This window comes from Paramormyrops kingsleyae, chromosome 2, assembly GCF_048594095.1.
Source record: "Paramormyrops kingsleyae isolate MSU_618 chromosome 2, PKINGS_0.4, whole genome shotgun sequence".
Classification (NCBI taxonomy): Eukaryota; Metazoa; Chordata; class Actinopteri; order Osteoglossiformes; family Mormyridae; genus Paramormyrops; species Paramormyrops kingsleyae.
Window position 1 is genome coordinate 20,844,125 of NC_132798.1, and position 16,134 is coordinate 20,860,258.

The 16,134-nt window shown below is 45.9% G+C and overlaps 1 protein-coding gene across 1 annotated transcript; it reads right to left on the minus strand.

Annotated features, from left to right (window-relative positions):
- Positions 1-143: 143 nt before the first annotated feature.
- rab35b (RAB35, member RAS oncogene family b) lies at positions 144-15,887 on the minus strand. The gene is made up of 6 exons (XM_023840770.2): positions 15,577-15,887; positions 6,656-6,706; positions 5,820-5,943; positions 2,356-2,480; positions 2,047-2,171; positions 144-1,904 (listed from the first exon to the last, which is right to left on the minus strand). The coding sequence occupies exons 1-6, from the start codon at positions 15,626-15,628 to the stop codon at positions 1,776-1,778; spliced, it is 606 nt and encodes a 201-aa protein (XP_023696538.1). The 5' UTR covers positions 15,629-15,887; the 3' UTR covers positions 144-1,775.
- Positions 15,888-16,134: the final 247 nt, after the last annotated feature.

Here is a 16,134-nt window from a genome sequence, read left to right on the forward strand (position 1 = left end):
TCTGACCCCAAACTTCATGCTCAAGAACACTCTTATTGCAGTTTTCACCCAAAAATGAAACCAGCCACATAAAAAATGAGGCAGCAACACAGCAAAATCACAACCTACTGGGAAAAGGGACCTCAGTGATTTGCTGTCAAAGGTTCATTATTTTAAAATGTTTATTATAGATTAAATTCATGATGAGAAAAAATGAATGATACATCTTAGTTCTCCAGTGTACATCAGAACCACAGGTGAAACAGAATCATTTTGACTAGAACACACAAGCATGTACCTATATACATCTATATAAATACATGTATGTGTGCCTAAATATGCATTTATATACTGTACATATTACAGAAATATATTTAAATATACACAGACATATGAAACAAGCATATCTGTGATGGCATTGTTCATCTCCGCTTGGTTCTTTAAGGTCCAGCAGCAGACTGTGCACCATGTACCTCACCTCATTCCCCTTGCACCCAGATCTCTGCAAACCCCGGAGAACTGGTGAGCGGTTGGAGCCTTGGCCTTAACAAGCTCCCCACGGTCAGATTACCAATTTGGCAACAAGTCCTGTAACATTGGCAATGCCAACATGTTTGGCTGAATGGTCACAGCTCAGAACCAGAGAATCGATACTATCTGATGGCAATGTGTCTTGGTCTGCTTAAGTGGGAAGAATAAAGCATCCAGATGGCACACGTTTCACCTGAAAATGACACAACCAAACACGACAGAGGAAAACAAGACGGACCGTGGCGTGTTCATGGACAGAAAGCACCCTGCAAGCGTGGCAGAATGAGAGAATGTTGAGCCATGCGGAGCATGGGAATTGTGGGGTGGGGGGTGGGGGGGGGCTATACTGCGAGTTTCCTCCAGGAGACACAGAAGAGGAACAAAACAATCGAGAAGCCCGTCATCCCCCCCAAATGCAAGGGGTACATCGACAAGATGGTAGGGAGCCTCCAATCATGATGACTTTGCCAAGAACAATTCCTTCTCACTTCAGGTAAATGATGGCTGCACCATGGAATATAAAAAATAGGTTGTAAAAATGTGAGGACAGCGGCGGCAAATGGGCAAAGGGCATGTTTGTGATTCACGTCAACAGTCCTGCTCCCCTGCAGCACAGGAAGTTGGTGCCACGCTAGATGGAGGATTTCTTCTCACTTCTACTAGAAAAGGTGCTGGAAACAGACGCCTGACAAACCAGAGAATGGGGGGAGGGGGGGGGGTTAGGTCAGATGGACGCTCAGATTTGATCATCATCCTTATTTTTCCTTCACTGATTATAAGAAGTTGATAACCTATAAGACACAGCCCCCAGTTCCCCTTTGACCTCTTCACATCCCAAAAAAATAAAAAATAAAATAAAAAATAAAACACAAGAGAACGCCTGGCCTCCTGGCAGAGTCTGATTCCTAAAGTCCCGCATCGTGAAGGATAAAGAGGAGGATGTGATATACTGATGGACAGCAAAGAATATATCAGTTCGCATGAATCGGAGTACTGTGGATGCACCGTGACCCCTCCCTAACCTGGAGGAATCATTCATTAAATAGCATCATCTAACTTCGAAATAAAAATCCCCTGACTCTCCTAATAAAATCTGTAAAGTCTTTGATTCATTTGTCCAAAAGGGACCTTTCCCTCCGCTTTGTTTTTATAGATTTAATAAAGAAATTAATTTAGTTTTTCTGAGTCCCATTCAGCACTTAGTAGTTGCCGTCATCCGCCCATGTTCTTTATCCCTCCATCCTCTCCTGGGTGCTACCATCTCATTAGCAGCACCTCTTCTTCCGTTTACTGTTCTTGGTCAGCCTGACCACGTCATTCTGTTGCTGTTGCTGTTGCTTGGCAACCACCTCCTTCTTAGCTCTCAGCACAAGTTCTGTGATGCAGTTGAACATCTGCAGGGTAGAGCAGGTAACACAGGCACAGCAGTTAACGTCACAGGATGTAAAGCAATTGCAACGTTAAATGCTACACATGTGATTCAGCCGTTGTTATGGGGCTCAGGGAGGGGTCCGGCAGTCCCCTCCCCCCACTCACCTCCTCCACATTGAGGTTCTCTTTGGCACTCGTCTCGAAGAGCCGGATTCCCATCTGCTCTGCAAACTTCTGTGCATCGCTTGTCTCCACCACCTTGGAGTTTGGGTCGTCATTCTTGTTCCCCACTTGCACAGGAAGGAGGGGGGGGGGTGACATTTAGCATTATAGAGGTATACGATTAAGAGGGACTCAACCATTATCCAACATCTTCAATTTGTCCAACCGAATGAGAGACAGAAGACGACAGCAGCGCAGAATGTTGAAGTGGGCAGGGTTAAAAAGCCAAAGTGCGTCACGGCCGAAACTCACCCAGGATCCGACAGACATCGTCACAGTTCTGGTTGATCTCATGCAGCCACCGTTTGACGTTAACGAAGGATTCTGCGCTGGTGACATCATAGACCACAATCACCCCGTGGGTCCCTCGGTAGTACCTGAAGGTCAAAGAGCAAGATTACCTGCCTTCACAGGGCTAGGGGACACCATGAACATTCCTGGCCTTCACAGGGCTTGGGGACACCATGAACATTCCTGGCCCTCACAGGGCTAGGGGACACCATGAACATTCCTGGCCTTCACAGGGCTTGGGGACACCATGAACATTCCTGGCCTTCACAGGGCTAGGGGACACCATGAACATTCCTGGCCTTCACAGGGCTTGGGGACACCATGAACATTCCTGACCTTCACATGGCTGCTGACAGGATGATATATTTACTGATTGACCAGACAATCAGAGCCACAGTCTGGGTTTGGATCTTACTGCCCCTGGCCTGGGTATTCAGTACTGATGCCTGCAGACACACTGAGGGGGTTACAGGTTCCTACCAAAAAAAGTCGAGAAGCTCACAGGCCAACATCCCACAGCATGGCTGTACAGGAGACACCGTGCGCTATTATGGCGTCACTGTGCAGTAAGTATCAGAAGGGTCCAGTTTTCCACTTTGCTTCCCCCAAAACTGTTCTTAACTCAAAGCAATCAGCATCAATGTCAGTGTTAATTTTTTTTAGATAAAAAGAGATAAATATCTAATGGTTCACCCTTTATTTCCATATCTTTACACATTTTAGTTTTCATATTGTTATACGTACAGAGTCCACTTGAGGGAGCTCTTGGAATACAGAGCCACACCATGCACTCACATCATTACAGACCTACGGTCTGCATTGAATGGAAGCTGCTTTTTCTGAACAATATTTCACCAGACCTACATCTACTACTGGATAATTTAAGAGGCTGACAAAATCACAGAGCAGCGTCAGTGAGCCCCCCCCCCCCCCCATGCATGGGCAGGATCTGTCATAGATCAGTAAATAAAAGCAGCACGAGCAGCTATGTCCCCCACGCCTGGCACTCATTTTGTGTCAAACACTGAGCACTTCCCCCTAGTTCCTGCACCGCCGCCACAGGTCTCACACAGGAAGTGAGAGCCTGCAGCTGCCGAGCCGCCAGAGAGCAAGTCACGGCAGGTCCTGAGGCCGCTGGATGAAATGTTGCACGATGGCAGACATGTTGGACACCGGCCAGCCTCCTGAGGGAGGGCAAACCCCACTGGCACGGAGCGGCCACGGGGAAGCCGCCCAACGTGGTATGTCCAGCTAAACAAGCGCTGCGGGGGGTGGGGGCGACACGCAGCCGAGGGGCATAGCAACACTGCACGAACGGTAACTATGGTAACGTCTTTAGTTGGAGGAGGTGGAACTGACAGACATGGGAGACAGCATAGTCAGCACAGAGCACAGAGTCCAGCCAGAGTCAGCCAAGCATCAAGATAAAAGCAGCGCAGCACTGCTGAGAGGAGCAGAGCTCTGGTGCGGGTCCTCACTAAATATACACAGGTTTCCATTCATTTAATAAAATTAAGTATTAAATGCTGGTTATTAAACTAAGAGAGACATGAATGAGGAGAAATAAAATAATACCCAGTAATAGAAGTGTGACATCGCACACACCCCCAGCCCCCATATGCTGTACGAGTCGGCACTGGTCCCAGATCGAGCCCATAGACGAAGTGTCTGACCCCAGGCACCATGGCACAAAAAGCCCTTTGAACGACCCGACGGGAATCCCAGTAGGCAATAGGCCTGTTAGCCGTCTGTTACATCACGTGTCAAATAGTCAGCTGCATCGGCTGCTTTGGTCTGGACGTGACTAAACGCCAGATAAGACAGCACAGAATGAAGAGAGATCACATTCGCTTCACTTCATATTCACCATCAGTGCAATTACTCATCCTTAACCCAATGCGACTATATCAGTTCTTTAAGAACAAGGATTTTCACCCCAGAAATTGGTACTTAGAAAGACAGCAAAGTCAAAAGGGGCATCTGCCCATTCACTGGTGGGGCCTCCGGGTCCCCTGAGCAAAGCTGTCCATGTGACTGCCTGCCCAAAATTCATTCCCTCAGCATGGGCCCATAACGTGGCCCCAAAAAGAAACCAGCACTGAGAGACCCTGTAGTCCAGGTCAGAGTCAGCAAAGACGTACTAAACAGTGTGGCACTGCGACCTGGACGCTGGAACAGCAAACCGCATCCTTCAGGAGTCTCAAGACAATCTGCTGAAGGCAACAGTCACCTGCACATCTGGCTTAAAGGTGTAAAGGACGGTGCAGCTCCTAAGACAGGTGGGCCAGTGGGCAGGATCGAGGGAGTGAAGGGACAACAGAGATCATTATAAGGCCCAATCCCAATTCTACCCCTTACCCCTACCCCTCCGTTTGGCGCGTTCACGTGTAGGGGTAGGAGTGTCTCAATTCTCTTTTGATTGGAGGGGTAGGGGTAAGGGGAAGGGCTAGATAGCCCTCAAAACGAAGATTTTTCGGGACCTCACTTGAAACGAAGGGCTAAGAGAAATTTACAACATGGCTGCCCACTCGAGCAAGCAGACCCATAAATGTTAAGTAATTTTTGCCATTAATAAGGATTTTTATGACATTTTTTCATTACATGTATATTACCATCAATCTTGTGTTTGTGTTTACGATGATGTTCTGTAAAGAAACGTTTGAAAAAAATCGCTAAAGTTTGCTTGCGGATAGCACTGATTGCACAATATTAGGAAATATATTTTTATGTCATATAACGTTACCCGGTAACTGACTGCATGTGGTAACGCGTTGTTTTGTTTTGCTTACGGCCATATGTGTACATGTAAATGAACGGTGCTTACACTATTCGTACTTATTGCAACATGACAACATTTTTGTAAATTATATTCTGTATAGGGACAGCTGAGGAAACCCGAAGGCTCATACGTTTTCGAGGTGAAAACGAACATCTGTTTTTAAAGTCCAAATACGGCGCAAAAAAACTTTGGGAGTGAGTAATCTTTACATGCTACGATGCTGACGGCGACATCTTGGAATTTGTGATAAACATCGGAGCATGTCCTCTGACGTAACGTTAGGAGGTAGTGACAATGGATGATGACGTATAACAGTGTAGTAGTGGTGTCCCATTTCTTAGGGGAAATTTTTTAACCCTACTGCTTTCCACTTCATTTCAAGGGGCAAGGGGAAGGGGTGAGGGGTAGGCAAAGGGGTTTAAAATAGAATTGGGATTGGGCCTAAACCCGCTGTACCCGCTCCCAGCCTGTCTCCTGCCAATCCCATCCCAGATTTCATTCTTAGCACATCAGTGAGTCGCCTGGCATTTTATGCCAGAGAAACGAGTATAAATACACAGAGACCTTCGCCATTACTCTCCCAGATGGGCCGCTATTCAGGTCACACATGCCGGCCGGGCGAGAGGTCGCCCCCTGCAGGACTCACGTGGAGGTAATGGTGCGGAAGCGCTCCTGGCCCGCCGTATCCCAGATCTGTAGCTTGACCTTCTCACCGTTAATCTCCACCGTCCGGATCTTGAAGTCGACGCCAATAGTGGTGATGTAGCTACCTGTGGGGGCAGACGACAGAGTTCAGGAGTGCACCTGGTTGGGGAAACAGGACCAGCAGCCAGCGAGATGGTAGTTCAGCCAAATGCGTGGCCGCTCATGTGCCTCGTCCATGTGACACGCATGCGATGGCCTCTATAAATGTCTCCCAGCTGTGTGAGCGGCCCATGCGTTTAATCAGAAACCCAGAACTGGGCTGACCGCCCTCGCTCGGGTTCCAAAGTGTACTCAGCTGTGTAACTGCAGTCAGGTGACCCTCCCAGATGCTAGTAATGGGAACAGAGAAGCATGGCAGCATACACCCCCGCAATTCCACCCCCGTGTGTCTGAGGCTCTGTGTATCTGCGTGTGTACATGCATGCATGTGCGCGCGCGCCTGCATGCATGTGCGCGCGCGCGTCTGCATGCATGTGTGTGCGTGCGGCTGTGGATGTGTATCTGCACGCGTACAGCTCCGTGTGCCTGCGTGCGCGCATGCAGCTCCGTGTGCCTGCGTGTCTGGGTGTGCGCATGCAGCTCCGTGTGTCTGCGTGTCTGGGTGTGCGCATGCAGCTCCGTGTGTCTGCGTGTCTGGGTGTGCGCATGCAGCTCCGTGTGTCTGCGTGTCTGGGTGTGCGCATGCAGCTCCGTGTGTCTGCGTGTCTGGGTGTGCGCATGCAGCTCCGTGTGTCTGCGTGTGGGCGAGCAGCTCGGTGGTGCCACAGGACCTCCTACCTGAGAAGGTGTTGTCTGCAAAGCGCAGCAGGAGACTGCTCTTGCCCACCCCTACAGAGGAGAAAGCAGCAGGTGAGAGCAGAGCAGACCACATCGAAACTGACATTTGCACAGCAGTGTTCATTGACAAAAACTTTGACAACGAAGATTAATGGACAAAAAAAAAAATCAAATAAAAAAATTTTGATGCCAAAAATTATGATGCAATGCAATGACACTTTTGTCAATAAAAGTGAAATGAAAATGTCAGAAACAAATTTGAAATGGACCCAATCAGAAGTAGTATGTTTAGTTAGTGTTGACTGTAGTTGCATGTTTGGATAATGTTGATCTTACAATCTTCAAGCTCACAAACCATGCAGTCTCTAAAGTCTGTCTGTTGGGGACCGAATAATCTCTGATGTGACAGTAAGATATTAGATATTATATTAGACAGTGTGCTAGCCTGGTCTGTGCATGGTATCAGCGGCTCAGTGCCACATGGAGTCCCAAGGAGACAGCACAGTGTTAAGCATGGTATCAGCAGCTCAGTGCCATATGGAGTCCCAGGGAGACAGCGCAGTGTTAAGCATGGTATCAGCGGCTCAGTGCCATATGGAGTCCCAGGGAGACAGCGCAGTGTTAAGCATGGTATCAGCGGCTCAGTGCCATATGGAGTCCCAGGGAGACAGCGCAGTGTTAAGCATGGTATCAGCGGCTCAGTGCCATATGGAGTCCCAGGGAGACAGCGCAGTGTTAAGCATGGTATCAGCGGCTCAGTGCCATATGGAGTCCCAGGGAGACAGCGCAGTGTTAAGCATGGTATCAGCGGCTCAGTGCCATATGGAGTCCCAGGGAGACAGCGCAGTGTTAAGCATGGTATCAGCGGCTCAGTGCTATATGGAGTCCCAGGTAGACAGCACAGTGTTAAGCATGGTATCAGCGGCTCAGTACCGTATGGAGTCCCAGGGAGACAGCGCAGTGTTAAGCATGGTATCAGCGGCTCAGTGCCGTATGGAGTCCCAGGGAAACATGGAATCAGTTCCAAACGCAGGTGGGAAAACAGCTAATTTACTGCAGCCACAGACAATAATTAAGAGAGTAGGCTCCACAACAAACATTAGATGTAATGTTTTGATTTAATGTTTGGAGAAACCAGTGAAAATCTGTGTGGGCAGAGAGAACCCAGCTCAACAGCTTAGAGACCTGAAACCGTATCCAAATGGCCATGGGTTTAAACCCTGCAGCCAGCAGAAGTCAGATCACTGGTGGCCTAGAGGTGCTGCACACTGCCTCATGTCCTCTGATCCAGTGCTTCCCAGAGGACAGCAGTATAAGGGCGGCAGTCTGGTTTAGGGATGTGTCAGAGCACTGTCACTGTGCACCAGGTCAAGACTGCAGGGGAACGTCGACCCACCCTGACAATGACAGAAGCCACGTGACATCACTGCTCTTCAGCCGCCCACTGGGAGTCATGGACAGGAAGGACTAGAAGGGAGGCGGTCCTTTGCTGTACAGTGGAATACCTCATCAGCGCAATACCTCTTTTTAATTTTTTATGGGGGTGGTGAGGGGGTCATCAGACTAAGTCTCTGTGTGATCAGAAGATCGCTGGTTCAAGTCCCAGCCTCGGCAAAATAGTCAAATATCTGTGGGCCCTTGAGCAAGACCTGTAACCTCCAGCTCCAGGGGCACCATATGTTGGCTGACCCTACGCTGTGACCCCCAAGCTACGGAGAGCAAGAGAAGGTAGGCAAAGAGAAGAATTTAGAGGTGGGCGATTAATCGATAAAATAGATTCATTTGAATTTACAGTTCAGGACGATGTGTTTTTATTACTTATTTTACACGCAAGCGCCAAAAGCGGAACTAATGTGACGCACCGTTCAAGGGTAAATTAGCGTGGCGCACCCAAACACTGTAGCAGATTCACAAACAACATGGCAACGACAGGGGAAAAGCTAGAGCTTGTGCCCAAGAAAGGTGTTGCTACATCTTTAATATGGAATTGGTTCGGTTTTGCACCATCGGACACAGACCGATGTAAAAGTCTGTTTAAAAACTGTTGCAACCAAAGGAAGCAGCACGACAAATTTATTCCAGCACCTAAAGCAGAGGTACGCAGCTGAGTGGGAGAAGTGCAGCTCCCAGCGAAATGAAAATAGCCGCAGCACCAGCACAACATCCCAAGTTAAGCAAGCAACCGTCCCTGACATGTTTTCGAACTGTGTGCCATGTGATAAGAATGAGGCACAGTGGAAGGCGATAAACGCTGTCTCGATATATATTGCAAAAGACATGGTGCCCATACATACTGTGGAAAGGCCGGGATTCATTAACATGCTAAAAGTTTTTACAAGTTTCTAAAAGTGTTTACAATGGCGTGGTCTGCCATCTCACTTACAAGCATCTTTTTTGGCTTGTCAGATTGCACTTTAACCCTAAAGTAAAAATAAAAAACAAAATAAAGTTAAAACTTGTTTTGAACCATTTATTTGTCATCTGTAGTTTGATTTTGAGTAGGGGAGGGGAAAATCGTTTAAAATTGAAAATCGGATTTATTGCGAAAAAAATCGGAGATTTTATTTTTAGCTCTAGAAGAATTCCAGTGTAATTGAACTCATACTTCTGCAAACGGCAAATAATAATAATAATAATAACTTATTATTATTATTATTATTATTATTATTGATGGATACAGGATGCTCACAAACAAACTCTGTTACACTCTGACGATATCAGCACCACTCCCCATACCCTACGAACACAGGTACTTTTCTGTGGTTCACAGTAACAGGGCCTGCATATCCCATCCTGCTCCATCTCCAATCCCCAACAGGCAACCGATACCATGGACACCCGAGAGATCCAGTTTAACACTTTAACAGAGCTGAGCAATATGACGATATTATCTGTAATCGACTGTCAGACAAGTCAGCCGGTGTCGATATCAGACTGTGACTAAACAGCAATTATGACCTTTGTCAGGGAAGGAGGCTTAAGGCTGGTTCATACTTCTCAGCATAAGCACAGCACTCACGAGTCCATTCTGCGTATGCGTACACGGAAACGTTCATAATTCTCTGGTCAAGCCGCATACTTTGCACATGTGCACAACATGTATTTATATTTTTATTAATAATGATAATATAAATTATTATTCTGATATTCCCTGCAGACGTAACACAGCAGTGAGGTTTGTGCCTGTTTCTCTATGTTTTACAAATTCAGAGAGCCAGCTCACAGGGTCGCTACCTGGTTAGAGTGAGATTTTCAATTTGAGACAAATCTGCATTCACATACACACGCGTTTACATGCATGTAGCAGTTTTATTACCTTGTAAATAGTACGCAAGGTTTGCAAACTACCCCAATGTTTAAAGTGGATGCACAGTGTGTCCAGAGCTGCACATACATCACTGTGCAGACACAACTTCGGAGCGCAGCAGGTGTTCGTCTGCAGAGGCGCACAATAATGCCAAATGCATCATAAACATTCCAGCAGACACATCCGCTAGTACGTGTGCGGAGAAATGTGAACCAGCCTTTAGGCCACACACAAAGCAAAATAAAGATTTATGATTTGGCTTTCAGTTCAGCATTCTAGCCTTTTTCCAATGCAGTTAAAAACAGAAACACAGACACTTTTCTAACTTCTCTCACCGTACAAGAATGTTTCAGTGTATGTAAACATCAGTTATATTTGTGAGGGTACTCAGCCAGGGCTTACCATAAGTTTGTGAATAACTGTTTAAGATGGTCCCTGACGTGTTTTTAAATCATAATTAAATCCTGCCTACCGATCCATCAGCTTCCACAGAGACTAAAAACAATAATCAGCAGTGCTAATCAGCAGCTCCCTCTGTCGGCAGAGGGAGTGTAAACACCTGTTGTTTAACAGACTATCCATAGAATATTTTCTCATGCTTTCACAGTTTTGGGCAAAAAAATTTAACTGCAGGTTGCGTGCATGTGTGCGCTTGTGTGTATTGAACAACTCCATATCATTTATGTTGATGTTTAATTAAAATATCACTATGGTGTCACATCCATGACCCCAGTGCAATAAAACACAATGTGAAAATATAAACCTGTAAGTTTTAACATTTTGCGTGCATGAATATCCCACTCGAGAGCACAGAGAGAAGCATTGTCTGTGCATGTCATAATATCACACTCAAAATACTTTTTTTTCCTTCTCAAATGTTTATTTCCTTCTCAATTTGACAGATATCTTCACACACTGATTTGAGTACCTTCGGCTGCTCTCGGTGCTCAAGTGAAATTTTTGCGCTTGTGTTTTGACAGTTTGGGGGTGAGGGCTCATGGCCATTTGTCAGTGAATGCTATTGGCTGAAAGTCCTGGCTTAGTGAGTGACTAGATGCTTCGAAAAGCTTCTTCAGGAGACAAAGATCGAGGACGATAGTGATGGGGATTCCAGCTCTTTTTAGTGATCCAGATCATTCATTTGGATCAGCAAAAATAGCTGGCTCTTTCAGCTCCCAAACGGCTCTTCATTTAGGATCACCTCTGGCTTTTATAATTCAAGCTAATTTTGCCATGTAATTATAATAAACCTTATTTCCAGAATACCATTATTTTACATTATGTTTGGTATAAAAACATTAATGGAAAAACACCAAACACTATTACACGTGTACTAAATGTTGCAAATTACAGTTTCACTACAAACACTAGCATTGCATAAAAGTACATTGCTGATGGACAAAATGATGCCTCATGAACCATTTGCTGTATGGCATGCTTTGTGCCCTTTTTTTTGCACAGAGGGCACCACCAGCAAATCATTCATGAAACTTCATTGTGCGTTTTATTTTGAAGTGACTAAGTAAAATGCGCTGTTTTCGACTGAAGCGGCTTGTCATTCCGTTTGTATTGTTAATCCGACAAATAAAAAAATCTGAGAAAACGTGTCACTTTTTATGTCCCTCCTAAATAAAAAGACCACCCATACCCTAGTGTAACAGCGATTAAAGTGATCAGTTCTTTTGGTATTTATGTTAAAACGAGGATTTTATTATATTACCAATGTTGAATTAAGCTTAATTTCACAAGATTAATCTATCAAAACCAATACTTAAATCAATGAGCACTAAAATATGACATAACTATGACTGTATAATGGGGTTCACGTCTTTTTGGGGTGACAGTGAGCTGCTGTGATGATTACCGACTATCCCATTGTCTTCCTGATTGGTGAGCAGTATGCTGATGCGACAGCCCATTAACAAAAGCAAAATGTGTGATACGCTGAAGTACGTGCTGCTGGTGGTTAAAAGAGGTTGCAGCTAAACTCTGACTATGAAATAAGTAGGTAATTCACTTATAGCTCAGCAGCAGCAGCAATATGTTTTCACACTGCATATGTAACCTTTTCCTCGGGTTTCACGTTTGCTGCTTGTGGGCATATCTGCAGTCGCCTTGGGCCACTTCTAATTGGTGAGCATGACTGTCACACAAGGAGCATGGCATGAATTTGTAAAACTATTCTGACAGCAAGTTTTAAACCTTGGGTCAGACATGCTGTATAATGCATCACAGCCTAAACTGCAGCCTTTACGATTTGCTAATGGCATTGCTTCAAATTGCGATTTCGATTTGAAATCGATAAATAAACTAGGGCTGAACGGTTTATCTTATAATAATTTAAAGGCAAAGTTTTAACTTATTATAGGAGCATGCAGTTAATAACAAAACAAGGAGCTATCAGCCAATAGCATTCAACAGAAATTGCCTTGAGCCCGCCAGACCCCATGTCAAATCTCAAAATTTCACTTGAGCGCAGAGCAGCCAAAGGTAATGCAATTGGTGCAGGAGGATATCCAACAAATCAAGGAAATAAACATTTAAAAAAGAAAAAGGACAGTTTGAGCACGATATTATGACATATGCAATTCTTCTTTTCGTGTTCACATGAAATATTAAAATGTACACACGCAAATTAAAGCTTAGTGGTTTATATTTCTCACATTGTGTTTTAACGCCCTCTAGTTTCCACACGGTTGTGACACCATATATCACTTTTTTCAACTGTGACCCAGACCAACCCTAAACCCCATGAGGCTGGTGGCAAATTAGACTGTACAGTGCTTCTGACAGTTTGATGCCTCCAACACAGAAGTGCTTCAGGAACATAATCACCACAATGAAAATCCAAATCACTAACTGAACTGCATACAGAAAACGAATCAGAACCAAGTGGGCAGAATATTCCAATCTGTGAGTCAGCCGTGGTGTAAGAGGGCCAGAGCAATGCAGGAATACAAGGCAGAGAGAAGACCGGGCCTGTCAAGCCTCAATCCATCACCGCCATCACAGGAGCACATGAGCATCTGCCTGCATGGTGAACAGTCACCCATCTGTGAGTTCAGCAGTATCATTACATCCCTGCTGCCACAGGCACCACCGCTAGCTAATGTAGGACGTGGAGGTCAGTTTTGTAGATGCTCCTGCACCGCTTCCCAGAGCTCCTGGCTGCCAAGCCGAGACGTCCTCAGCACCCTGCAGAGACGTCCTCTGCAGCCTGTTAACAGGACACCAGCTCCCCACAGAGAGTGACCAGTCAGCTGACTGCACAGGCGAGCGAGACACAGAGAGTCACCCTCAAAACCACAGAATCGTAGCTGGAAAACGAAGCAGGCTGACGTAAGCCAGAAACGGCATATAGGCTCGCACAGAAATGGGCTTCCACTAAGGCAACATGAAAGTGACACGAAAATCAACCTCAAGGTGCTATAGAGTGTATGCACACGTCTCAGTACGCGGAAGTTACCGCGGTTATACCTATTGAGTGGCAAAAACACTGAATGGCAGCATTAGTTTAGCTTTTTTTTGTACTGACTGTTGAAAACTAAAGAGAAGCAAATGGATTGCTGCAATCCACAGCAACAACTCAGACTCAAAAACGTGGGTTTATTGGATTTTTGGATAAAATCATACATTAAGTTATATACTGTGCTGACTACTCATAAATTCAAGATTCAAGAGGGATTTATTGTCAATACAGTAATATACATAGTATACAGTGTATCGAAATGCCATTTCACCCAGCCCTCCCCATGGTGCCTAGAATATAAAATATAAACAGAGATTACACACTTAAATACCTATGAGCTATAAAAATTTCTGTACATGCTTAAATACCTATAAAAACTATAAAAAATCTCTGTACATTAAACAGGGACAGCAGGAGGACATAAGACGTTTCAAAAGTGACTGTGCATTATAGTTTCCAGGATATTGTGAAGACAAAACAGAACAGGACAAGACAAAAACATGTGCAAAAATGTCAGATGTACAAAGTAAGCATGAGCAAATTTAGCAGGAGGTAAAATTGTGCATATTTGTGAAATTTGTGAGATGTTAATATTTGATAATGAGATAATTGTGAGATTAAATATTTAGAATCATCCATTTATTATTTTCCATGTATCTGTAAAGTTTTTCCTCAGCATTTTTTTTTAAACATCCATGATGATGAGCCTTGCGTTCTAAGAACAAAGTGGGGGTGGTTAGATGGCAAGTGTTACTTAGGCAAGATAAGCCCAGTTTTCCTTATAAGGGGCTACTTCACAAAGCAATTTAGACAGTAGGTCTAATATATCAGTGTCCATGGTCCACTGGTCCTTTTGTAATCTGGACGGATCCCTGTTGAGTCCAACTGTCTTCCACTTAAGTAGACAATTGCTTGTTTCACTGTGCCCCTCAGTCTGCATGAGGGGGGCGTGTTCCGGCGGGAAAGTGACGTCAATGCATACACACTCTTAGGTTTTACTGAGGCTGCTAACCAAGCTTACATTAAAACTATCAATCGTGCTGTCTCTCTGCTGTATGTGTAATGGGGCTACAAATCATTAAACAGGTAAAACAATTTAATATTTGTTGGTAAACAGAATAAATTCATAGGTTATGCCAATGCCAAGAACTGAAATCTAAAGACTATTTACGATGCAAAACTGTGCCAATCTGAAGGACATAAAGTAGGTGAGAACGCGCTGGATACAAACCCCCAGCCGCCCATGTACCACTGCACAGGAGCACTGTCCTCATCATACAACTGGAAAAGCAGCCCGGCAAACAGGCGTTATCGCGGCTTAAGGGGCCCAAGTGTGGTCGGAGGACCGGGAGAGCTGGGCTGCCGGTCCGCGAAATGAGGCACTAAAATGGTGAATATAGTCAATTTCTGACAAGGTGACGGCTTGGGGAGCCTGTCTACCTTTTAAAGGCGTCTGAGACTTCGACGGGGGAGAGAAGTGACAATTCCGGGTGCCGGCAGTCGGGAATCAAACGAAAGCGAGCGAGAAGCTGAGCGGACCGTAAGCAGGGTTACGGTTAGACTGACAGACGGGCCACGCCGAGACTAAAGGGATTATCATTAGACTTGCGTCTCGATATGTCTTAATTTTTTTATAAGCAGACTGTGGTACTGTGTGTTCCTAGTTTTTTCTTCTTGTGTGGCTGTGCAACATGAAGTCTCAAACAATTTCCTTCGGGATAGTAAAAGTTTTCTGACTGAAACAAACAGGGGTTATGTTTAGACTAACAGCCTGCCGGTGCTGGTTACCCCGGGACACTCATACGGCGGCCGCTAAGTTCTCACACACGGCGACGGGAAGCAGCGGCGCTTCGCCTGGTAAACGGCCATAAACACAATCATTCACGCCGCGAGCCGTATCCGGTCCACCGGGGTGACATGCCCGGCCCTGCGGTACCAACCCACCTCCCCGGGGGCGGAACCGGTCACCTCCTGTCGGTTTCGGGTCGAAGAGCGAATGGACCAAGCGATTCCCCGAACGACATTAAAAGCGCACACCCCCCCAGTATTACTGACTCTAAGGAGAAGCCGAAACCCTGCTGGTTTCGGGAGGAAGACTGCCCCGTGCGGCCTACTTCCCGTCGCACATCCCCCCGCTTTCCTTACCGCTGTCACCGATGATGAGCAGCTTGAAGAGGTAATCGTAGTCTCTTGCCATGCCGATAGTCGGTGGGTCACCCCCACGCCCGTCGCTCTCACGGCCCCACGTTTCTCCTCGTCGCCACAAATTCACCGGTCCTAATCCCAGAATGCAGATTTTAAATCCGTATTTCCCTCTGTTTCCGTTATAATGCTCCCAAGCCGGTGGATCTTTTTCCGGGGTTTCGCGGCGTCAGCTGCCCGCTCCCTCCGTAGAAGTCAGCCGGAAGCTCGCTTCCTTCTTCGGCGGTGCGCCCGGTCCCTCCCTCTGCCAGTCAGCTCCAGGGCGCAGGCGCACTGGTGCCCCGGCTCATCGAAGTGAGAGTGACCGCATCGACGGATGAGGTTACGACACCTATCTAGAGAGTTTGTATCTGCCATGTTCCTGGAGTGGTTTTAAAGTTACTGCAAACTCTATTAAGTTAAAACACAAAACTGTAAGAGGCATGGAAATTTTTTAAAAGCACATTATTGCAAGGGCAAGAGGACTTCATACCCGTGTCCAGCAAAACTAAATCTAGGAAA

What these genes read in the sequence shown, in the direction of transcription:
- rab35b (XM_023840770.2), bottom strand. Translation starts at nt 15,628, where the DNA reads ATGGCAAGAGACTACGATTACCTCTTCAAGCTGCTCATCATCGGTGAC. An exon ending in GCTCATCATCGGTGACAGCG is followed by an intron (nt 6,707 to 15,576) that starts GTAAGGAAAGCG and finishes TCTCCTCTGTAG; the next exon opens with GGGTGGGCAAGAGCAGTCTC. An exon ending in TGCAGACAACACCTTCTCAG is followed by an intron (nt 5,944 to 6,655) that starts GTAGGAGGTCCT and finishes CTGCCCCCACAG; the next exon opens with GTAGCTACATCACCACTATT.